We start from the raw sequence: 22779 nt of genomic DNA on the forward strand, positions 1-22779 counted from the left end.
AGTCACTTGTTTTCTGTCAAGTTAATTAATTATTGAATAAAAAGTAAAATTTAATGACAGAAGTTTTCATTTGTGGGTGTACTGTCCCTTTAACACAACATTTCAATCATTTCAATTACATGATGATGTACAACAATATGATGAGGAACAATAAAAGCCACTTGTTTTCTGTAAAATGCCTTTATTTATAATGATTATGGTTTGAGCCGGTGTGTGTTTCATCCCTCGTGCTCGACCAGGCGCTGCCGCGTCTCCAGAACAATCTCCTCCATGGTCTCCGGCTTCAGGATGTCTTTAATCTGCAAGGAAACACAGATGTGATGCTGCACTCCTCATGAGCGTTCACACGGAGATCAACGAGGTTATCGTACCTTGTGTGGGAGAGCCGCTTCGTAGCAGTAAAGCATGCTGGTGTCGTACAGCAAGACCTTATGAGCGGCGAGAGCCAACAGGCAGTTCCTGAGCCGCGAGATCACCTCCCGATCCGCCACCGACACCGGCTGGACACACACACACACACACACACACACACATCAGTGACCGTGTGTGAGGGGTATCAGGGATCGGATACGATGAGTGTAGAGACTGTGTGTTCGTGTGTATCAGTGTGTCTGACCCGTGCCGCTCTTAAAGTGACAGCACTAATATTCCTGCCGTCTCTATAATCACACACCAGAACACTGAACACACACTCGCTCTACACTGGATATCTTTCGAAACTATATTTATAAAGTGCAGTGTTATTTTGCATTTGAAAATCTTAAAACACTTTATTTCAATCGTATCTTCGTTCAGTCGTGTCTATTTGTTGCGATTGCTAATTTGTCCTTTTTTAATAACTGAGTGTCTATTGTTTTAAATAATGTTTGAAATGTATAGGCGAGCATTTGAGCTTATAAAACATAAACTTTTGTATTTATTTTTTAAATAACCGCTCGTTTTGCTCGATAAGACCCTTATTCATCGTCTGGTGTCGTTTAAAGACATTTGAAGCTGCACTGAAACTCTCATTTGGACCTTGAGCCGTTTGGACCCCATTGAAGTCCATTATATGGAGAAAATCCTGGAATGTTTTCATCAAAAACCTTAATTTCTTTTCGACTGAAGAAAGAAAGACATGGACATCTTGGATGACACGGGAGTGAGTAAATTATCAGCAAAAGTGTTTGAAGTGAACTACTCAGGCAGAGATACGGACCTCCAAGCTGGTGTAGAAGCCGCCGGCCTCCTCGTCCTGCGTCTCCGGCGTGGGATAGAGCCACACGTAGCCGTTGTTCCCCAGGATCACGGACGCGCCGCACGGCAGGTTGTGGAAGTGCGTCTTCTGCCTCTTCACCAGCGACGGGGAGACGAGCACCAGCACTCCCTGACCCAGCTGAAACACAGCACACATCAGCCTCCCTCATTATCATAATTCATGCGCAGAATAAAGGGGCGGGGCCTGGTTGAGTTAGTCAGTAGTGTGTTAAACTGGTGGTTATGAAAAGGGGCGGGGCATTTCCCAAACACGCTCAAAGCGCTCGACGAATCACAACACACTGCTCCGGCCGACCAATCAGTGCACAGTGTGCTTTTCAGAAGGCGACAGGAAGTAAACAGAGCGTTCCTGACAGACTGGGAAGGGAGGAGCCGCAACAATGGAGAATATGAGGAGAATATATGTTTGTCTCTCACCTTGCCGTACTTTAGGCTGCGCGTGTGCAGAGAGACAGCGCCGTCCGAGAAGATCGACTGAACCTCGGCCTGTGAACGGTTAAAGATCACAACACTGAACGCCTCAGACTGACGGATCATGGATCATGAATCTAAAATCATAAATCCATTTTAATGAAAGACTATTGCTTTGGAATCAGTGCTTATGTTTATACTATTATAGTATTTATTCATAATGTGAATTAGCTTGATTTCTATATTTTCAGTTTAGTTCTAGCTCAACATGCATTTGTTGTATTTAATACTTTTTTTGTATATTTCTGTTTAGCTTTATTTGTATTTCAGTATGAGATAGCCTTTAGCCTTATTTCAGTTTAAGTATTTTTATGCGCTTTTGTAGTTTCATTAGTTTTCTTATTTCTGTTCAGACTTTAGAAGAAGTTTTCGTCTAATATCTATGTTGTCCATCTGAACAAAATAATGGCTGCAGTCAATTTAAAAAAAAACTAATTAATTTGAATGAAAAGGTCGAGTGAATGATTCAGTGACTCACTCCTTCTCTCGTTTCATTACCGGATGAATCAGTGCTTTTGAACGAATCTCGAGTGAATGATTCAGTGACTCACTCCTTCTCTCGTTTCATTACCGGATGAATCAGTGCTTTTGAACGAATCTCGAGTGAATGATTCAGTGACTCACTCCTTCTCTCGTTTCATTGCTGGATGAATCAGTGCTTTTGAACGAATCTCGAGTGAATGATTCAGTGAGTCGCTGTTAAAAGTGAACAGAAACGGTGTTTAAAGGTTTTGATCACTATTGTGGACATCAGAGTTTATATCGAACTGTAAACTTTTATTCCAGTACTTGTGTGATAACAGAGTTACTGTAGGACAGAAATAATGATATTGTGTGGCTGAAAATACTGTCATAATGCGGTTTGTAATAATATTTGCTGAAGGAGTCAGTAGATGATGATGATGATGATGATGATGTAGGATACACTGATGAGATCTCCTTCCTGAAGATAATCCCTCATGGCCAGCTCATCCTGCGTCGACCGCCGTCTCTGACAAACACACACAACACACACTTTACTGCACCGATTCAGACCTGGTCATATGAGCTCACAATAAGTGCAGTATATCTCATGTGTGTGTCGTATCTCGTGTGTGTCGTATCTCGTGTGTGTCGTGTGTGTTATGAAGCGGAGTCTCACCAGCTCTCCTCCGGGCAGATTGACCGACGACAGCAGCAACACTGAATCCAGACGAGAATTAGTCTCAACTTTCCATCGTTTCTGCTGCACCTGTTGTTATAGACACACACACACACACACACACATGATCAGAACTTCAGATGACCATCACACATCCATCATGACCCGATAAACACACAAACCTCAGTGATTCTGCCCACAACCACGTCACCGACCTCACCGTTATACCTGTGGGAGAGAGAGAGAGAAGTGTGTGTGTGTGTGTGTGTGTGTGTGTGTGTGTGTGTGTGTGTGTGTGAGTTAGAGTGTGAGTACTCACCTGGTCTTCAGCGGCTTCACACAGATGAGTTTATTGACCCGCTCGACCTGTCCAGCCACTGACGCCGTGAGCCGATCTTCATCCATGTACGTGCCGTGACCCCTGAGGATGAGGAGCCACAAACACATTGAGGACAAAGAGTCACACCCATTGATGATGAGGGGTGACAATCACTCACTCACTGTCACTATTTAATGTAATAAGTACTACTAATATATAATAATTTCTACTTTATCTCATAATTATGACTTGGAAAGAAAAGCAGGCAAACTGATATTAACAATTAAAGTTTTCACTCTTTAGTTTACACTATTTCCAAGGCCTTTTAAGCGTCCCTGATGTTTACAGATCAGATCCGTTCCGGTTCCGGTTGGTGTTTACCTCATGAAGCCCGTGTCAGATGTGATCACATCTCCGGGAACCACCAGGTGTTTGTCGTCCCGGTGAGACTGAGATGTTGTGAGAGAAACATGTTTATGTAGCGCTGGAAGCCTCATCTCCACCGCCATGCTTAGACACTCACTCACACACACACACACCGACCGGAACCGCGCACAGTGGCAGAAAGCTCGCGCTGATTTCATAATAAAAGTGCGACTGTACTTTTTAAAAGCTTGTTTTACTGTTCATTTAAAAGTCGTCATGACGCCGACATCTGAGACTGAATTGATAATTAGTTAAATATCAAAATAATTTTGCTAATGACTTTTTTAAATGTGTGTTGTAAAACGTTAGAACTTTTATTTTGTGCCCGCTAGAGGGAAGCATTGGTTTTGGTTTTATTATGAGAGGTTGTGCGAATTAAAATAAACAAGTGTAAATAAATGAACAAAATAAATAAATTTAAGCATTGATTTCATTATGAGAGGTTGAGCGAATTAAAACATGTGTAAATAAATGAATAAAGTGTGAATAAGTTACGCATAAAAAACACAATGCATAAACAAGCATAATTTCTTAAGTTAAAATATTTCACTTTTTTTCGAGTTTGTAACAACCTTTTTACTATATCTACTCAAAACTCTCGTTTAATTACTATTAAATTAATAAACAAATTTTTTCATTATTATTAAATATTATTAAATAATATTATTAAAATATTATTAACAAAAAAATTACAAATACAACAGTAAACAAAAAAAATGTAACAGAGTTGCATACTAGGGGGGGTTGATGTAAATCTACATAAAGACATGATGTAAATCTACATAAATTTTCCAAGTTTTAATTGCTTTTTACAGTTTTGAAAATGGAATTTTGCCATTAAAAGAATAAATGTATAAATGTATTATGTAAACACGTAGTAAATACATAATGTAAAGGCGCATTCCCCTTTTACAGAAAGACAGAAATCCAGTAAAATAAAGGCATAAATAAGTTCACAATGTTATTACTTAATGAAACACAATTTATAAAAAAGTAGCATTTCTTAAGTTAAAATATTCCACACATTTTTTTTCGATTTTGTAACATATTTAGTAAATTCATCCACTCAAAACTGACTCTTTTATTGTGGTCCCTACGCATAAAGCGCGGCGTCTGTCTTCCGGGGGCGTGTCTAATCGATAACGTCACACTCACACGCATATATTCATCAGCGCGCGCACTCTCTCTCTCTGCTCCAGTACTAGTAGTCAGGATCAACTTGTTAGGGATGAGCGCTGGTCCTGGTTCGGGGTCGGGGTCGGGGTCGGGTTCGGGCTTCGGTAAAGCCCTGGTCATCATCACCGGGGCGTCGCGAGGCTTCGGCCGGGCTCTGGCTCTCTCTGTGGCGCCTCACCTGGCTCCGGGCTCGGTTCTGGTGCTCTCGGCCCGCTCGGAGGACATGCTCCTGGAGCTGAAGCGGGATCTGGTTCGCGGGGACCCCGGGATCACGGTCCGGTGTGTGGCCGCAGATCTCGGGTGTAAAGCGGGCGTGGAGGGACTCATCGCCGAGACCCGAGACTGCGCGACCGAGCCCGGGATCCAGACTCTGTTGCTCGCCAATAACGCCGGTGCGGATCAATACTTCAGAACACGAGCTTCCATAACTCAACACAAGAAATTATGCTCAGATTAATCATAATGATGAGATGAAAAGTCTTAATTATGGCATCCTTAGTCATATTAATGATACAAATTGAAATAATGAGAAAAAGTAAATTGTGACAGAAAGTCATTATTCGATTTTCCCTGATTTAATGTGTTGTAATTATGTGTGTTTAGAGTTTTCACCTCATAATTAAAACTTAAGACTTAGTATGTCATAATTTATTTATTTATTTTATTTTGGGGGGTTTTTTTTTGCCCAAAAAAGATTTTTCATGACAGAAAGTCACAATTTCACATTTTATCTTGTAATTGTTTATTAAGTCTTAATTTTAACTTTTTCTCAATTATGACTGATTTATTATGTCATCGTAATTTTTGTTTTACTTTTTCTATGATTTACTAACTTTTCTCAATTATGACCTGTCATGATTTTGACTATCCCGTAATTTAAACTTTTTTTGTCATATTTCTACTTTTTATATAATCATTTAATGTTTATCTCAATTTTAATCTTTATTCTTATCATTTTATTATCTTTTATCTCATAAATGTTACTTTATTTCATAAATGTGATAATTATGTCAATAAAAAAATTGAATCTCTTAATTTCAATCTATATCTCATAATTTTATATTTTTCGCATAATTATGATGTAGCGTCTCATAATTTAAAAAAATGAATAATTCTTTATCTCATAATTTCGACTTTTTGGTCAATTTAGACTTTTTGTTAAACTTTTTGTCAAATTTTGACTCAATATCATAATTTTGATTTTTTTTTTTTATCTCATAATTTCGACTTTTTGGTCAATTTGGACTTTTAGTCAAAATTTTGACTCAACCTCATAATTTAGATTTTTTTAATCTCATAATTAAAATTTTTAAATATAATCTTGTCTGTGTGTTGTGATTCTGCTGTGTGTGTGTGTGCGCAGCTTCTCTCGGGGACGTGTCTCGGCGCTGTCGGGACTTCACGGATGTGTGTGAGGTGGACTCGTACATGTCGCTGAACGTGAGCTCGGCGTTGTGTGTGACGGCGGGGGTGCTGCGAGCGATGCCGGGCCGCTCGGGTCTGACGCGGGTCGTGCTGAACGTCAGTTCTCTGTGTGCGCTGAGGCCCTTTCCCTCCTGGGTGCTGTACTGCAGCGGGAAGGCGGCCCGAGACATGATGTTCCGCGTGCTGGCCGAGGAGGAGCCGGACCTCAGGGTCCTCAACTACGCCCCAGGTACACACACACGTCAGCGGACACACTCAAAGGTGCAGTGTGTAGGTTTTAGCGCATCTAGTGGTGAGGTTGTGAACTGCACCCAACAGAAGTTACAGTGGCCGACAGGAAGTGATGTCGTCAGAGAGTAGCCAGTTCAGCGATGAGGTTTCTTTACGAAGATAAATTAAGAAATGATGTTTATAAAACTACGACGGTAATAGCCTGCCGAGTCCAAAAATATGAGACGTGATTGGTCAATCTACATTCTAGGGCGTGGCTTAGCCAAAGGTGAATTGTATCTTTTCATCTCATTGTGATTTGTCATCATTTCGCAATTTTTACATGAAAAGTCCAATTTGAGGAAAAAGTCAGAATTGATCTCATAATTTCACTTTTTTCATCTCGTAATTTTTTCTCATATTTATGATTTAGTATGCCATAATTTATATGAATTCTCATAATTTTTACTCACTCTCAATTATGATTTAGTAGCTTTCCTGAATTCTGTCTGGTTTGTGTCCTCAGGCCCCCTGGACACGGACATGCAGCTCCAGGCGAGGAGCCGTTCTGCCGACGACGCTCTCAGGAACACGTTTAGCGTCATGCATGCTAGCGGTCAGCTCCTGACCTGTGACCAGTCGGTCAGCAAACTCCTGACGGTCCTGCTGGAGGACACGTACCCCTCGGGAGCACACCTCGACTACTACGACCTCTAGAGGTCACTCTCACACACGGCATCAAGATCTTCCCGTCTTTCTTTCTTCAGTCGAAAAGTAATGAAGGTTTTTGAGGAAAATATATATTCCATATAGTGTCTTCAATGGGGTCCAACGGGTCGAATGTGAGTTTCACGATGATGAATAAGAGTCTGATCTAGACAAACCTGCCGACATTTATAACCAAATACACATTTATACACTTAAACCACTAATGCTGGTCTTGAATCTTGAAACTGCAATTTGGACCTTCAACGCGTTGGACCCCATTGAGGTCCATTATAAACTTGAAGTGAAGTTGTGCTGGTGTTTTCTCCTCTATTGTGTCGTATATCGAGTGAAACTTTTCTGGAATGAGAACAAATGTGGGCGGGGCTTGATTGTGTCTGTGGGGAGTTGATTGGATGGTTAGATGGTTTGCTATTGGCTGATCTCATGTGAGTGACAGGTTATAGCCCCGCCCCCGTTATCATTGAAGAGAAGCTGCGAGAGGAACTGATTCTGATTCAAGATTATTAAAACGATGATGATAACGTGCACCTATAAATCATTTAGAATAATCAAGTCCATTAAAAACTATAATTGTCCATTTGGATTTCACTTAATGATTGCGTTTGTGGCAGACGTTCTGTAATAAACGAATCTCATTTACTGTAGAGCTAATTAATGAAAGTGACTGTCAGAGAGGAGTGATCTTCAGTCAGTGTTGAAACGGTTTGGAATATTTCAAGTGCCTTAATTTATGCATAAACTGCAGATTAATTTGCTCTCAGATTATAACCTGACGTTCTGGACCAAAAGAAAACTCTTGTATGTCATTGTTTTGCCAAGCGTTTCTAATATATATATATATTACTGATATTTTATTAATAATTACACTAAAGGCTTTGCTTTCATGTGCAAATGTGTTTTTATTCAGGATTCCTCACTTTATATCTTAAATTGCTAGCTGTTTTTTTTTTCTAAAATACTAAAAATATTTTATATATTTGATTTGACTTTTTTTCAATAACCAAAATTTTGCGTATATGTGTTGTGTCGTGTGTATTCAGTATAATGATTGACTTGTATAAAATCGTGAAGTGTTTCTCTGGCGTCTCCGGATTAAAAGCCTGTTGGTTCCAGCAGTGTGTGTGTGTGTGTGTGTGTGTTGTGTGTGTGTGTGTGTGTGTGTGTGTGTATCGTGTCCAGCATCTCTTTCTCTCTATGAACACTTGATGAACGCCTGATGTAAACGCGGCTGTTTCCCAAATCTGTGACTAAAGAGGGTTCATTTTACAGACACAGAACTCTTCCCGTCTTTTCCACCACAGTTGTGTCCTAATAAAGTAATTTGTACAGTTAGTGTACTTGTTTCTCAAGGTCTGTAGAAAAATCTAGAAGAAAATCATTTAAAGTTAAAAAAATATATACATAACAGTACATTAGGACCTTCAGTACATTAATGTGGTAAGTGGAAAGAAATATATGGAAACTCAATTTTATATTTATAATATGATTTTTTTCAGTGTATAAATTTGGTGTTTATAAAAGAATGATGTCTTTTAAATCTTATTATTATTATCAGATTTGATTGACATTCATTTTGAGGCTAATGGTTTTCCAAAGTTGGCACACAAATCCATTTTGTATAAAGTACATCTGACCCAGGATCTGGGTTACACAAAAACTACCCAAACACTGGGTTGTTACGTCTGACCCAGGATCTGTGTTACACAAAAACTACCCAAACGCTGGGTTGTTACGTCTGACCCAGGATCTGTGTTACACAAAAACTACCCAAACGCTGGGTTGTTACGTCTGACCCAGGATCTGTGTTACACAAAAACTACCCAAACGCTGGGTTGTTACGTCTGACCCAGGATCTGGGTAACACAAAAACTACCCAAACACTGGGTTGTTACGTCTGACCCAGGATCTGGGTTACACAAAAACTACCCAAACGCTGGGTTGTTACGTCTGACCCAGGATCTGGGTTACACAAACACTACCCAAACACTGGGTTGTTACGCCTGACCCAGGATCTGTGTTACACAAAAACTACCCAAACGCTGGGTTGTTACGTCTGACCCAGGATCTGTGTTACACAAAAACTACCCAAACGCTGGGTTGTTACGTCTGACCCAGGATCTGGGTAACACAAAAACTACCCAAACACTGGGTTGTTACGTCTGACCCAGGATCTGGGTTACACAAAAACTACCCAAACGCTGGGTTGTTACGTCTGACCCAGGATCTGGGTTACACAAACACTACCCAAACGCTGGGTTGTTACGTCTGACCCAGGATCTGGGTTACACAAAAACTACCCAAACGCTGGGTTGTTACGTCTGACCCAGGATCTGGGTTACACAAACACTACCCAAACACTGGGTTGTTACGCCTGACCCAGGATCTGGGTTACACAAAAACTACCCAAACACTGGGACGTTACGCCTGACCCAGGATCTGTGTTACACAAAACTACCCAAACGCTGGGTTGTTACGTCTGACCCAGGATCTGGGTTACACAAAAACTACCCAAACACTGGGTTGTTACGTCTGACCCAGGATCTGGGTTACACAAAAACTACCCAAACACTGGGTTGTTACGTCTGACCCAGGATCTGGGTTACACAAAAACTACCCAAACACTGGGTTGTTACGCCTGACCCAGGATCTGGGTTACACAAAAACTACCCAAACACTGGGACGTTACGCCTGACCCAGGATCTGTGTTACACAAAACTACCCAAACGCTGGGTTGTTACGTCTGACCCAGGATCTGGGTTACACAAAAACTACCCAAACACTGGGTTGTTACGTCTGACCCAGGATCTGGGTTACACAAAAACTACCCAAACACTGGGTTGTTACGTCTGACCCAGGATCTGGGTTACACAAAAACTACCCAAACACTGGGTTGTTACGCCTGACCCAGGATCTGGGTTACACAAAAACTACCCAAACACTGGGTTGTTACGCCTGACCCAGGAGCTGGGTAAAACACTACCCAAATGCCCCTTGTCCAGTGATCACGTGGCTGCAGATGAAGATGTGTTGTCGGTCTGCTGATGTCAGCTCATGTACGGTGTGATGAGCACACGCAGCTGACGGACAGAAATACTCTCACAGTAACTGTAACTCTCCTCTATTTTTAGCCGAGCCGGAGCGGCTGGAAGGGAAGCGCTGGGAACACGGGCAGTGTGTGTGTGCGTGTGTGTGTGTGTGGTCATGACCGTGGAGAACATGGATCCAGTGGAAGTGTTCGCGGCCGGAGAGAAAGGTCGTGGGCTCCGGGTCACGAAGCAGCTTTCAGCGGGAGATGTGGTGTTCGCTGAGGCTAGCTTCGCCGCCGTCGTGTTCGACAGGTGAGCTTCACAGGCGGGGTTTCACAGGTGAGGTCGGAGTTCAACCGGGGACGGCTGACCTGTTAATCCTGATCTTCTCTTCAAAGGAAAGCAGGGTTTAAACTCGGAGATGCTGTAATAACTCAAGGCAAATTCATATTTTATCCCATAAAAGCATGTGTTCCTGCAGTCGGTGTGTGGATGTTTGCAGGCTGAGGATTAAACCAGTCGAGATGCTTGAATGGAAATGCGAATCCTTGCACCCGGTTATAGTCGCACTTTCTGTCTTTATTCAGTCGCTATCGTGTCGTTTTCAGCGGGAGAGAGTCCACTCTCATGTTTCATCAGTTTCACCTCTTTCACACAAACACACACACGCTCTTGACCTTTTTAAAAATATAACAATAACAATAGGAGAATACGAAGTCATACAAAACACTTGAATCGATATTTTTTATGTCAATCCTACATCTTATATGTCAGGTCTCCAGTTCAACATCTTTACCATTGTTCTGCTTGACCTGAACACAAACACACCTGCAATCGATGACATCAGTCTTCAGTAACGTCATCTTAAAATAGACAGTAATGTAAGTCACATGACGCCATCATTCTAAGCGTGCAAAGTGACACCAGAAGATTGAGACGATTTATAATTTTGTCATGTGATTCCCTGTTATAGTCATGTGATCCTGCCATGTGTCTCATGTGTCATGTTCTGATTGGTTCATTGTTTCGTGGTCATCAGTGCTCGTGTTTGGCTTGTCACTGGCTCACGTCTTGTTTCCTGTAACGCTGTTGGGCAGATTGGGTTCATGTTCACGTTGTTTTAAGTGTGATCGTGTGATCTTGACTGTTTTGTAATAACTGGCCTCCAGTAGATCACCTGTTATATCTGCATCATATGGAAAATTACATTTTTATGACTGGGTTTTTCTTAATTCTCTCCTTAATTTCTCTGGATTTCATTTTTCGTTTAAAAACTTCATTTAAAATTTTAAATGTTTCTAAATTTTGTTTTAAAAGTTAAATTAAATGTTAGTAATCAAAAATCACTGGCCTGTGTTGTTATTGTCGGAGTCTCTGAAGCTTGTGTAAAGGCTCCGCCCTCTTCTGAACGGAGGCGGAGCGAAACATCATTTGCATTTAAAGGGACACACACCAAACTGGCGCTATAATCAATGATCTGGTGTTTTGAGCTGAAATTTCACACACACATTCTGGGGACGCCCATCTCATCTGGTGAAAAGGGTGTAATATGTCACTTTTAAATAATCAAAAAGGGTGTCTAATCAATTGAATTCATAAAACTTTAACATTTATAAACATGTTATACAGTAAATTCCATTTTACGCCTGGATTCTAGGGCCCTAATAAACACCAGTTAGCATGAGCGCCGCTAATAAGCTGTGTTTGGGATGAGGACGCTGCAGTGTAACGCAGATGTGTGTGTGTCAGTCTCTCTCGGCAGGTGTGTCACAGCTGTTTCCGCCGGCAGCCGAACCCTCACCGCTGCGCTCAGTGTAAGTTCGCGCACTATTGCGACCGCACGTGTCAGCGCGCCGCATGGGACGAACACAAGCAGGAATGCTCTGCCATCAGGAAGATGGGAAAAGCTCCCAATGAGAACGTGCGGTGAGTCCGGTCATGTGACCTTCTTGACCTTCAGAATGTTCCAATGAAAACGAAGCATTGTAAATGTAACATGTTTACATACTGTGATGATGCTGAAACAATGTAGCGCTTCAGTGTTCGCAGTAAACATTTGCTGTCAGCGAACATCCCGACGACGTCCACATTTAGTGTTGAGCTTTCCTCACAGTTCGAATAGGACATAAATATAGAAATTATTAAAGTCCCACTGTAATCAATAACTTTATACCTTAAAACTCACCTTTGATCACTAAAATTTAATGTTTTTTCCTGAAAAAATTATTTATACTTTAAAGTGGTCATGAACTGGCTTTTTACATTTTATTATATTGTTGTCTGAGGTGAACTTATGACGTTCGCTTGGTTTTTGCATTCAAAAACATCCCTAGTTTTGAGCCTAGCTGAAAAACGCTGGGTTTTTATGGGCGTCTCGCTCTGAAGACTTGTAAATAAACGCCCACTGCTGTGAGTGGAGAACAGTTTTGCATATTATAATGAGTTTCGACTCACCCGTCGGTGCACAAGGGGGAAATTGTTTTGAAAACGTCCAATTTTGTAAAATGGCGACGGGAATGATTCGACCCAGAACATGTTGCACCATTCCCGTCAGATCCAATATAGACGGCACAGCACCGTTCTTTACTCTTAATCAGCTGGAACGTCATTAAAAATAAAGTTTATCCATGCAGTCCTATTGGAGTCCAGAGGAATTCTGTATCGCTCGGTAGAACGATCCGGTTTGTCATCACGAGGTAGGCATCTATGTTAGTTAGCTATGCGTGTAATGTGCGAATCAGTGGGCGGGGCTAAATAGGCGTTGATCTTCTTCTGCGGGGGTGGGGTTTTATCCTCTTTGTCGTCATAGTTCCCCACTTTGAAAAACCAGTCGTTTCCTCAATAAAAGCTTTCATTGGACTAACGAGGACGTTTTCAGTTCTGAAACTTACAATATGATGACCTCTTAGATGTCAAAAGCTCAAGGAAAATCACCCCTTTAAAGTATCTTGACTGTAACTCGATGTAACGTGTAATGATGATCACACGTTGATCTGATTGGTTGATCTGATGGTTTTTGAAATCGCTGGTGTTTCTGACGTCACAAACGAAACATTTCTGGCTGAACCGTCCCTTTAAGAAGTGTTGGTGACTTTATCCGAAGAAAATAAGTGTTCTGAATGTCCTGTGATGTCAGTCTGGCCGCTCGCATCATGTGGCGTATCCAGAAGGACACGGGCCTGGTGTCGGACTCTCAGCTCACGACCCTTGACCTGCTGGAGGATCACCTGACCCAGATGAGCCCCGATGACCTGAAGGAGCTCAAGGTCGACGTGCAACACTTCTACAACTACTGGCCTAAGAAGAGGAGAGCCGTCGGGGAGCTATACGTGTCGCATCTCTTCGGGGTGGTAGGCCGAGATCCATACACTCCTTACAGTGTGTGTGTGTGTGTGTGTGTGTGTGTGGTAGGCAGAGATTTGTCACATCTTGGTTCACGCGTCCCGACTCTGATGAGGTGTGTGTGTGTGTGTGTGTGTTCCTCAGATTAACTGCAATGGCTTCACGCTGAGTGACCAGAGGGGTCTGCAGGCGGTGGGCGTCGGCCTCTTTCCCAACCTCTGCCTCGTCAATCACGACTGCTGGCCCAACTGCACTGTCATCCTCAACCACGGCAGGTGTGTGTGTGTGTGTGTGTGTGCACTGTCATCATGTCAGAATTCCTGAAGATGAAGTGATTCAGCTTAATGTGTGTGTGTGTGTCTCTTGCAGTCAGACGGCTCTGGATGCTTCATTCCACTCAGAGAAGAGGTGGGTCAGTTAAACACTCATATTTGACCTTTGACCCCATCATGTCCATGTCATTCTTCAGGGAGAGCAACGGTTCATCTAAAGCCTCGGCGACCTTCTTTCTCATTTCCATCCAGTGACAGTGAACGAGACTGAAACCTTCAGATGAAACACACGGACATGAGAATAATGTTCAGTAAATATTATGTACATAAACCCCGTCTGACAGTTAATCACGAGTTATTGAAGGACATCGTGTTTCCTCGTCTGTCACAGTCATTGCTCTGGAACTGAGTCACGTCTTCATCGGGAAATACTTTGATTTGATTTAACACGGTGTTGCATGTGAGTGGCAGAAATAGCTTTTTGGGATTTTTGGCTTTTGGACACAACAACTACATTGTACGTTTATTTTAGGAACATGAAATGAATCCCTTAGTTTTGTAAGACTGAATTATGGAAGTTTCATAGAAAAAGATTAAAAGGGTAATTGTCCAGCTAACAGGCAACGTTCTGGCCAGATTCTCTCAAAGTTATGAGCAACAATAGAACATTTGATCCAAGTTATCTGATCTTTAATAAAGTTCTCGAAACATTAGCACAAACCTGTTGATTATACGTCTTTTTTCTAAACATTTTAGGTTTTGTTCTTTAAACGTCACTACTTTTTCATTTTATTCTGCGTATATTCAAAACATTCCAATAATAATTGCAAAATGATAAACTAGAGAAAACATTCCCTTATTGTTCTCTCTAACATTCCCAATCAAGACAAAAAAGTTTGAACTTTCTGAAAACATTCAGAAATAATGTTTTCATAGAACATTCGTAAGATGTCGTGAGATGTGTACGATTTGATTTCTCACAATTCAAACTGAATTGCATGACATGGAATTACGAGAATGAAGAACGAATTTAAGAACAAATTGCGAGATGTAAACTCAGTTGCGAAAAAAATCAGAATTCCGAATTATGAGAAAAATGTCATAATTGTGAGATGTAAACTTGGAATTACAAAAAAACTATAAATTGCCAGATCTAAACTTTCAATTGCGAGAAAACGTCAGAAATGGGAGTAATAAACTCGGAATTACAAGAAAAAAGTCAGAATTGTGAGATAAAAACTCTCAGTTGCGAGAAAAAAAATCAGAATTGTGAATTATACACTTGGAATTATGAGAAAAAAGTCATAATTGTGAGATATAAACTTGGAATTACAAAAAAAATGATAAATTGCCAGATCTAAACTTTCAATTGCGAGAAAAAGTCAGAAATGTGAGTAATAAACTCGGAATTACAAGAAAAAAGTCAGAATTGTGTGATAAAAACTTGCAATTACGAGAAAAAAAAAACAGATTTGCGAGATATAAACTCGCAATTACGAGAAATAAAGTAAGTAATGTTAGAGAGAAACTTGGAATTACACAAAAAAACGTAAATTTCAAGATCTAAACAAAAAAGTTATAAACTTGGAATTATACTGAGTGAGTTATACTCCAAATTCCGAGATATATAAACTCTCAATTACGAGAAATAATTGCAAGAGAAAATCAGAAATTACGAGAAATAAAGTATAAGTTGTGAGATAAAAACTCAAATTGCAAAAAGAAGTTGCAAGATAAATTTGTAAATTACGAGAAATAAAGTATGAATTGCTCGATAAGCAAACTGAAGCACACCAGCTTACTTTTGATATGAAACAGTCTCAACTTTCACATTTGGTCTTTTTTAAAGAAATTTAAACAATAAATACCGTTTTGTGGCTCAAGGTCAATTCCACAGACTTTAATCTACTAACTCTCCTGGCGGCTTTGTCGGACAAAAATGGCGGATTCAGCGGATGACGGATTATGATTGGTCAGGTCGCCTGTAAATCAAAATCAAAGGGTGAATTGCAAAAATTGCGTCAGAATAAAAAATCGCAAATACTTTTTTTTGGTGGCAGAAACAAGCCTCCACTCTTCTTGTTGTTGTTGTTGTTGAAGAAACAGTGTTAGCTCACAGACAGCATGTGTGTCTCTGTGTCCTCTGGGAACGCCGCCAGGATCGAGCTGAGGGCTCTGGGAAGCATCTCCGAAGGGGAAGAGCTGACCGTGAGTTACGTGGACTTCCTGAACGTGTCCAAGGACCGGCAGCGGCTGCTGAAGCAACAGTATCACTTCGACTGCAAGTGTGAGCACTGCACCGGCGGCATTAAAGACGACCTGATGACGGCCGCCAGAGACACGGTTCATATCAGCCAGAAACACTGACCTCAAACAGCTTCTATATAAAAATCATATTCCTAGTTTGTATAACGGCGTGTTTTTCTGTCCGCAGCCGTCTGCTGAAGTGCTGAAGGAGGCCACAGAGTTCAGTCTCCAGGCTCTGGGCAAGATCGAAGAGGCTCGTACTAGAGGAAACTTCCACGAGGTCAGTCTTCAGTCTTCAGAACTGCGCGATATAATTATTTGTTTTTTTTTCTTTCTGAGGCGGAAACAAAGTTCCAGTTTTTTGCTTAGACAAACTGATGAAAAGTTGATTTTCGTTTATAAAAGGCAGTTTGAGTAAGAGTGTTGCGGTTGCGCTTCTGTAGGTGGTTAAGCTCTGCCGCGAGTGTCTGCAGAAGCAGGATCCGCTGTTCGGAGACACAAACCTGCACCTGCTGCGCGTCCTCGGCATCGCTAGCGAGACGCTGTCCTTCCTGCAGCAGTTCCCCGAGGCGGCCGGACACGCACAGCGCACGGTGGAGGGATACGCGTGAGTCTGTGCGCTAAATCATGCTAGCAACCTGTTAAAACATTCTAGAACGGTGCTAAATCTTGCTAGCTACATGAACTGTACTATAGCTATCATGCTAGCAATGTGCTAGATCTGTAATAAATCATGCAACCCAAATGTTAGCAATGTGCCAATTCATGCTAGAAACTTGCTATCAGTGTAATAAATCATGCTAGCAACATGTTAAGACATGCTAGCAATGTTGTAATTCATGCTAGAGACGTGCTAGTCATAAAAAACATGCTAGCAGTGTGTGCTTGTAATGTGATAAATCATGTTAGCAAACATGTGGTCATGCTAGCAAAGTGCCAATTCTTAAAACATGTCTAAATTGTGCTAAAACATTCTAGCAACTTGATTAAACATGTTAAAAATGTGTTTAAAATAGGCTAGCAAATTGCTAAAACATGGTAGCATCATGTTAAAACATGCTAACAACATTTCCAGACAATCATTTCCCTGTTCCTGGTCATAGGAAGCTTTACCATCCCAATAACGCCCAGCTGGGCATGGCCATCATGAGGGCGGGCGTCACGCACTGGCACGCGGGGCTGATCGAGGCCGCTCACGGGCTAATCTGTCGTGCATACGCTATCCTCCTGATCACACATGGAGCTCATCATCCCATCACCAAAGACCTGGAGGTAAAACACCAGCGGCACTGGTGGCTGATGTGTGACAGATGTGTGCCAGATGTTGAATGTTACCGTGGGTAAAGTCACTGTCCCAGACAACAACATTGTGTCGGCTGAGATCCAGCCGACATTGGGGGTGTGTTAAATCCATGTGTGTCAGATGTGTATCAGATGTGTCTCAGATGTGTGCCAGATGTGTGCAAAAGGTGTGCCAGATGTGTATCAGATGTGTGCCAGATGTGTATTAGATGTGTGCCAGATCTCTATCGGATGTCTGCCAGATGTGTACCAGATGTGTATCAGATGTGCGCCAGATATGTGCCAGATGTGTGCCAAATGTGTGCCAGATCTCTATCGGATGTGTACCAGATGTGTGCCGGATGTGTACCAGATCTCTATCAGATGTGTATCAGATGTGTACCAGATGTTTGTCAGATGTGTGCCGGATGTGTACCAGATCTCTATCAGATGTGTATCAGATGTGTTCCAGATGTGTGCCAGATCTCTATCGGTTGTGTATCAGATGTGTGCCGGATGTGTACCAGATCTCTATCAGATGTGTATCAGATGTGTTCCAGATGTGTGCCAGATCTCTATCGGTTGTGTGCCGGATGTGTACCAGATCTCTATCAGATGTGTATCAGATGTGTTCCAGATGTGTGCCAGATCTCTATCGGTTGTGTGCCGGATGTGTACCAGATCTCTATCAGATGTGTATCAGATGTGTACCAGATGTTTGTCAGATGTGTGCCGGATGTGTACCAGATCTCTATCCGATGTGTATCAGATGTGTTCCAGATGTGTGCCAGATCTCTATCGGTTGTGTATCAGATGTGTGCCGGATGTGTACCAGATCTCTATCAGATGTGTATCAGATGTGTACCAGATGTTCGTCAGATGTGTGCCGGATGTGTACCAGATCTCTATCAGATGTGTATCAGATGTGTACCAGATGTTTGTCAGATGTGTACCAGATGTGTGCCAGATCTCTATCGGTTGTGTGCCGGATGTGTACCAGATCTCTATCGGATGTGTATCAGATGTGTGCCGGATGTGTACCAGATCTCTATCAGATGTGTATCAGATGTGTGCCAGATGTGTGCCAGATGTGTGCCAGATGTGTACCAGATCTCTATCGGATGTTTGCCAGATGTGTAGCAGATTTGTAACAGATGCGTATTAGATTTGGGTCAGATTTAGGCTGACACTATGTTGCTGTCTGGGGTGTTCCTCCTGTAACAGAGTTGAACATTTGACCTTGATGAGGCCATTGTGAATGAAATTCTGATTCTGGTGATGATGATGATGATGATGATGATGATGATGATGACTGTTTGTTAGACATAAGTGTCACTTAAATATGATGTCAGAAAAGATAAATGCATTATTTTTAAAGGGAAAATGTTACTTCATAACAGACTAATTCAAATTCAAAAAAGACATTCAAGAAAAATATATACTGTAGACAGTGAAAGCATGAAATTTTAATAGCAATTAAAGCAAAATGATGTTACAATTTGACCACGATTCAGCATTTTACAGTTTAAATCTACTGATATTACAGTAAACGAAAACATTATTTTAAAGGCAAGACTACTAGATATCGCCATTTCCTCAGTTGATTAATCACAGTATATTAAGATATTACATTTTTTAATCTACAGATGCAAATAGATAAAGTGCAATCAAATATTTAAATGTGTTTTTAGATGTTTTCTTTCCTCTTGTCTGATGTCATAGAAGCAAAATAGACCTTAAATCTGAGCAGTGCATGAAAAAACATTGCTTTTGTCTTGCCTTAAACCGAATTAAATCTAAGTTGAGTAAGTCACACACACAAATGACAGTTTCCTGAGAGTCTACGGGCTGAGAAAGATTCGATGTTGGGTTTGTGAGAGTTTGTTTGATTGAGCTTGGATGAAGTGTAATGTGTGTTTCAGGCGATGCGCACGCAGACAGAGAAGGAGCTTCGTCTGTTTAAGGAGAACGAGTCGGTCTATCGAAACATGAGAGAAGCTGTTCTCTCAAGCAAACCCATGATGAGCGTCGCTGGAGAACAAGTGCCAATCAAAGCCTGATCTAAGCAAGAATCTGCTCTCTAATAAAGGCGTTTTCAACAGATCACATTGTGGAGTTTTGATTCAATCTAGTCCAGAATATCACCAAACATGTGCCATTCCTAACAAACAGTGAGCCGGTCAGGAGATTCGCTTGCTGATCCTCTTGTACACGATTCCATCGAAGCTGAGAGTCTGAAAGCACACGACACAGGTTTCATAAAAGCGTCAGTGATGAGGATGATGATGATGATGATCAGTGTTGTGAGTAACTCATTACAAGTTACAAGTAATCAGATTACTTTTTCAAGTAACTAGTAATGCATTACTTTTTCACATTTATTAACTGACAGCTCTTCTGTCTCCACTGTCTACTGTACTCTACTATACTCGCAACATGACATCATGACTTTTGCGTAAACATACACGCCACTTTCGAGTCAAATGGTGTGTTATCTCTACGAATTTTGAGCTATCCGCGTGTATGTCTACGCCATTAACGCCCGCGTCATTCTGTACACGCCGTCAAATGTCCGCGCGAAACGAAGCAAAATGTAGATCTACATCTGGGGAGCGATCTTTGTTTTTCCTAGGATGGTAAGGGAACAGTCATGAATGCCATTAACCCCAGTGACGGGTAGGTTTAGGGTCGTTCATATATTTATATAGTAATAACGTTAAGTCGACGGCGTTCATAAACACGCTGAAAAGCGATTATGCGTCTTGATAGCACGCCAAAAATGGAAATACGAATTGGCGTGTCATACACACGCTACTTAATAAATATGCATTTCCTTTAGTCTGAGGATTATTCATTTAACTTTTGCCAAAATAGAACTTTTTGATGTTATTGAAAAACAAACAAGCAAGCCCAGCCCAGGTGAGAAAAACTAACTAAGTTACTTAGTTACTAAGTTACTTTCCCCAACACTGATGATGATGATGATGATGATGATGATGATGATGAGTCTGCACTTACGTTACTGATAGTGTCTCCGTCCAGCTCGGTCACAGACTCGATCCCCTTCACGAACACCGTCAGCTTATTCCCATCCATGTGAACCACCGTCTGACACACACACACACACACACACAGATCTGTGACATCTCATCAATCACACAAAACCTGACGTCAACAACTATGACAAAATATGATTTAATCTACTCAATTAATCAATCTACTCATGTTTCACTCCAAAATTAGGAATCAATCTATTTGTTGAACACTCATATACGCTCCAAAAATATCAATCTACTGATATTTCACCCCCAAAAAAATGATTCACTGGATTAACCAATCTACTCATATTCTACTCATGTGATGTGTGTGTGCAGATGTGTGTGTGCAGATGTGTGTGTGTGATATGCCTGAATCTCCCACTGAAATCCACCAGCACCAGTTGGAGTTAATATTATTATTAAGCTCACGGCTGTGATATACGGCTATCAGAGATCTTGAACACTGGCTGGTTGTGTACTTGCTCAACAATTTATTTGGGATCATTTTTAACCCAAAAAAGCTCCGGACTGCAGCTGTAAAGCCACTTAAAGTGACCGATGTTTCTTGTGTGGATCTGACCTTCTCCTTGTCCCCCGTGAGGGTCTCGAGCTCGCACTCCTCTCCCACAGTGAACGAGTACAGGATCACTTTCGTCCCGGCCGTCACCGTCACCCGGAAGTCCTTCCCGTCCTGATGGATCTCCGAGATGCTCTTCACATCTCTGCCTTTCCGGATCTCCTCCTCCGGCAGTCCTGCGACACCAGACCCAACTCATCAAGCCCGTGTTAAACGCACGAGATTACATGCTCATCACAGGCTTACCGATGGCCTTCATGAACGCCTCGAAGTTCTCGTGTGACTCCAGCTGATACTTCCCACTGAACGCCATCAGAAGCTGCAGACATTTTACATTTATTCATTTAGCAGACACTTTCATACAAAACGACTTGCAAATGAGGAGATGAACAAAGGCAGTGAAACTAACGGACTAAACTAGCCTATATAGAATTATATATATATGTGAAGAGTTCAGATGCAAAAGCCTCTAAGTGCCATTTGAAATTTTCTTCTAAAATGATCATTTTTATCAAGCTTGTATATTTAAGTTCAGTGATTTCACTTAAATGGCAATGATAATTACCTATTAATTGTTATTTAAGTGAAATTACTGAACTTAAATATACAAGTTTGATAAAAAATCATCATTAAAGAAGAAGATTTCAAATGGCATTTAGAGGCTTTTGCATCTGAACTCTTCATATATAGATGTTCTTCTATATATATATATATATATATATAGAAATTGAAGAGAAGAGAAATAAGAACATCAGGAACTCTCAGAAATAATGTTTTCATGAGATTGTAAGTAAAACATTCCAGTCATCAGCAAAACATATAGGCAAACCAAACATTATTCACACACCAGATATAGTTTGATATGTTTGCACTAGTGTGATCAGGACACTACAGTTCATTAATTTAAGTGAGGAGAGAAAAATAAAGTAAACTTTGACATATATTACACCAAATATTCTTCAGTACAAATTTAGGAGCAAATATTATTCCTCCACTTTGAGCTGATGATGTTCTGCTGAAGTGTGTTTTCTGTAAGTGCTAATGCTCTTTTACACAAACACTGAACAACATGAAGCATTGCTTTCTCACTGGTTGAGCTAAACTGCTATTATCTAATTGTGGAGTTCAATTTAACAGATATTCAACATAATTCATGTGTGAGAGTCCAACAGAAGGACGGACAAAACCAGTGAAATATCCACTGATTTATCATATTTATCACCATTTTCTAAACTACAGTGAATAAACTGAGAGAGATGTTGAAGCTGTGTGAGTGAATGTTCCTTTGGATGCACTCCATAATGAAAATCTATGTTTATCAGGCTAACAAACATTTCACTAACATTCCCCTCGATAATATGATAATGTTATTTCTGAATGTTCTGTAAGATTGAACCCCGCTGGACTTACCGCTGATCAGGTCGAGAGGATCCGCAGAAATGCTGAGTTTCCACAGCGTTTCTCACACTAAACCTATCAATGCACAATATGATTATATAAAGACAGATTATGATTAAGCTTCAGTGTGGAATAAATGTCCAAAGGTTACTGTGAAATAAAGACATTCACTCAACTTTGATTAAACGCTGTGAACTTTTGATTAAGCGGCTCTAAGAGTTTCAGACAACAGTGATAAATAATAAAACACTAAATAAATAAAAAAGAAACTGTATAAATTATAAACCGAGTCTGATTTATAACTGTCATCAATCACTGCACTGCTTTGATATTTTTGTACATTACCTCTTTCATAAGTTGTTTTTTTTTTTTTAAATTCAATTGAAAAGAATATAAATTACATCTATATGCACTAAATCATATAGCCGGTCTATTTTCTTCTTC

General features: G+C 40.9%; 4 protein-coding genes across 5 annotated transcripts; 2 read left to right on the forward strand and 2 right to left on the reverse strand.

Moving 5' to 3' along the window:
• Positions 1-142: 142 nt before the first annotated feature.
• exosc2 (exosome component 2) lies at positions 143-3748 on the reverse strand. The gene is made up of 9 exons (XM_039662545.2): positions 3570-3748; positions 3189-3290; positions 3052-3097; positions 2870-2959; positions 2654-2719; positions 1675-1743; positions 1199-1375; positions 372-500; positions 143-299 (listed from the first exon to the last, which is right to left on the reverse strand). Exons 1-9 carry the CDS (start codon positions 3695-3697, stop codon positions 219-221), a joined length of 888 nt encoding a protein of 295 aa, XP_039518479.1. The 5' UTR covers positions 3698-3748; the 3' UTR covers positions 143-218.
• A 1004-nt stretch (positions 3749-4752) lies between these two features.
• Positions 4753-8266, forward strand: spra (sepiapterin reductase a). Its single transcript, XM_039661639.2, has 3 exons — positions 4753-5182; positions 6154-6444; positions 6952-8266. The coding sequence occupies exons 1-3, from the start codon at positions 4843-4845 to the stop codon at positions 7140-7142; spliced, it is 822 nt and encodes a 273-aa protein (XP_039517573.2). The 5' UTR covers positions 4753-4842; the 3' UTR covers positions 7143-8266.
• A 116-nt stretch (positions 8267-8382) lies between these two features.
• smyd1a (SET and MYND domain containing 1a) lies at positions 8383-19425 on the forward strand. Its single transcript, XM_039661636.2, has 10 exons — positions 8383-10492; positions 11930-12106; positions 13317-13530; positions 13667-13797; positions 13892-13930; positions 15954-16137; positions 16229-16321; positions 16485-16648; positions 17145-17313; positions 19245-19425. The coding sequence occupies exons 1-10, from the start codon at positions 10356-10358 to the stop codon at positions 19380-19382; spliced, it is 1446 nt and encodes a 481-aa protein (XP_039517570.2). The 5' UTR covers positions 8383-10355; the 3' UTR covers positions 19383-19425.
• fabp1a (fatty acid binding protein 1a, liver) lies at positions 18769-22764 on the reverse strand. Of its 2 annotated transcripts, none has more exons than XM_089129783.1 (6): positions 22681-22764; positions 22348-22410; positions 21184-21256; positions 20941-21113; positions 20341-20430; positions 18769-19556 (listed from the first exon to the last, which is right to left on the reverse strand). In XM_089129783.1, the coding sequence occupies exons 3-6, from the start codon at positions 21248-21250 to the stop codon at positions 19503-19505; spliced, it is 384 nt and encodes a 127-aa protein (XP_088985909.1). In that variant the 5' UTR covers positions 21251-21256; positions 22348-22410; positions 22681-22764; the 3' UTR covers positions 18769-19502. The 2 variants fall into 2 exon arrangements, with proteins under 2 accessions (XP_088985909.1, XP_088985910.1); XM_089129784.1 differs by lacking the exon at positions 22681-22764 and adding an exon at positions 22512-22586.
• Positions 22765-22779: the final 15 nt, after the last annotated feature.

Source organism: Pimephales promelas, chromosome 4, assembly GCF_988280905.1.
Source record: "Pimephales promelas chromosome 4, fPimPro1.hap1.1, whole genome shotgun sequence".
Taxonomy (NCBI): domain Eukaryota; kingdom Metazoa; phylum Chordata; class Actinopteri; order Cypriniformes; family Leuciscidae; genus Pimephales; species Pimephales promelas.

Bases quoted from the DNA above. Each gene is read 5' to 3' on its own strand.
- spra (XM_039661639.2), top strand. From the start codon at position 4,843: ATGAGCGCTGGTCCTGGTTCGGGGTCGGGGTCGGGGTCGGGTTCGGGC. The intron at 5,183-6,153 runs GTGCGGATCAAT...GTGTGTGCGCAG, and splicing joins GTTGCTCGCCAATAACGCCG to CTTCTCTCGGGGACGTGTCT. The intron at 6,445-6,951 runs GTACACACACAC...TTGTGTCCTCAG, and splicing joins GGTCCTCAACTACGCCCCAG to GCCCCCTGGACACGGACATG.
- smyd1a (XM_039661636.2), top strand. From the start codon at position 10,356: ATGACCGTGGAGAACATGGATCCAGTGGAAGTGTTCGCGGCCGGAGAG. The intron at 16,322-16,484 runs GTCAGTCTTCAG...GCGCTTCTGTAG, and splicing joins CTAGAGGAAACTTCCACGAG to GTGGTTAAGCTCTGCCGCGA. The intron at 17,314-19,244 runs GTAAAACACCAG...TGTGTGTTTCAG, and splicing joins CCATCACCAAAGACCTGGAG to GCGATGCGCACGCAGACAGA.
- exosc2 (XM_039662545.2), bottom strand. From the start codon at position 3,697: ATGGCGGTGGAGATGAGGCTTCCAGCGCTACATAAACATGTTTCTCTC. The intron at 3,098-3,188 runs GTGAGTACTCAC...TCTCTCCCACAG, and splicing joins GTGAAGCCGCTGAAGACCAG to GTATAACGGTGAGGTCGGTG. The intron at 1,376-1,674 runs GTGAGAGACAAA...GCTGTGTTTCAG, and splicing joins GCAGCCTAAAGTACGGCAAG to CTGGGTCAGGGAGTGCTGGT.
- fabp1a (XM_089129783.1), bottom strand. From the start codon at position 21,250: ATGGCGTTCAGTGGGAAGTATCAGCTGGAGTCACACGAGAACTTCGAG. The intron at 20,431-20,940 runs GTCAGATCCACA...TGTGTGTGTCAG, and splicing joins TCACGGGGGACAAGGAGAAG to ACGGTGGTTCACATGGATGG. The intron at 19,557-20,340 runs GTAAGTGCAGAC...GTGTGCTTTCAG, and splicing joins ACGGAGACACTATCAGTAAC to ACTCTCAGCTTCGATGGAAT.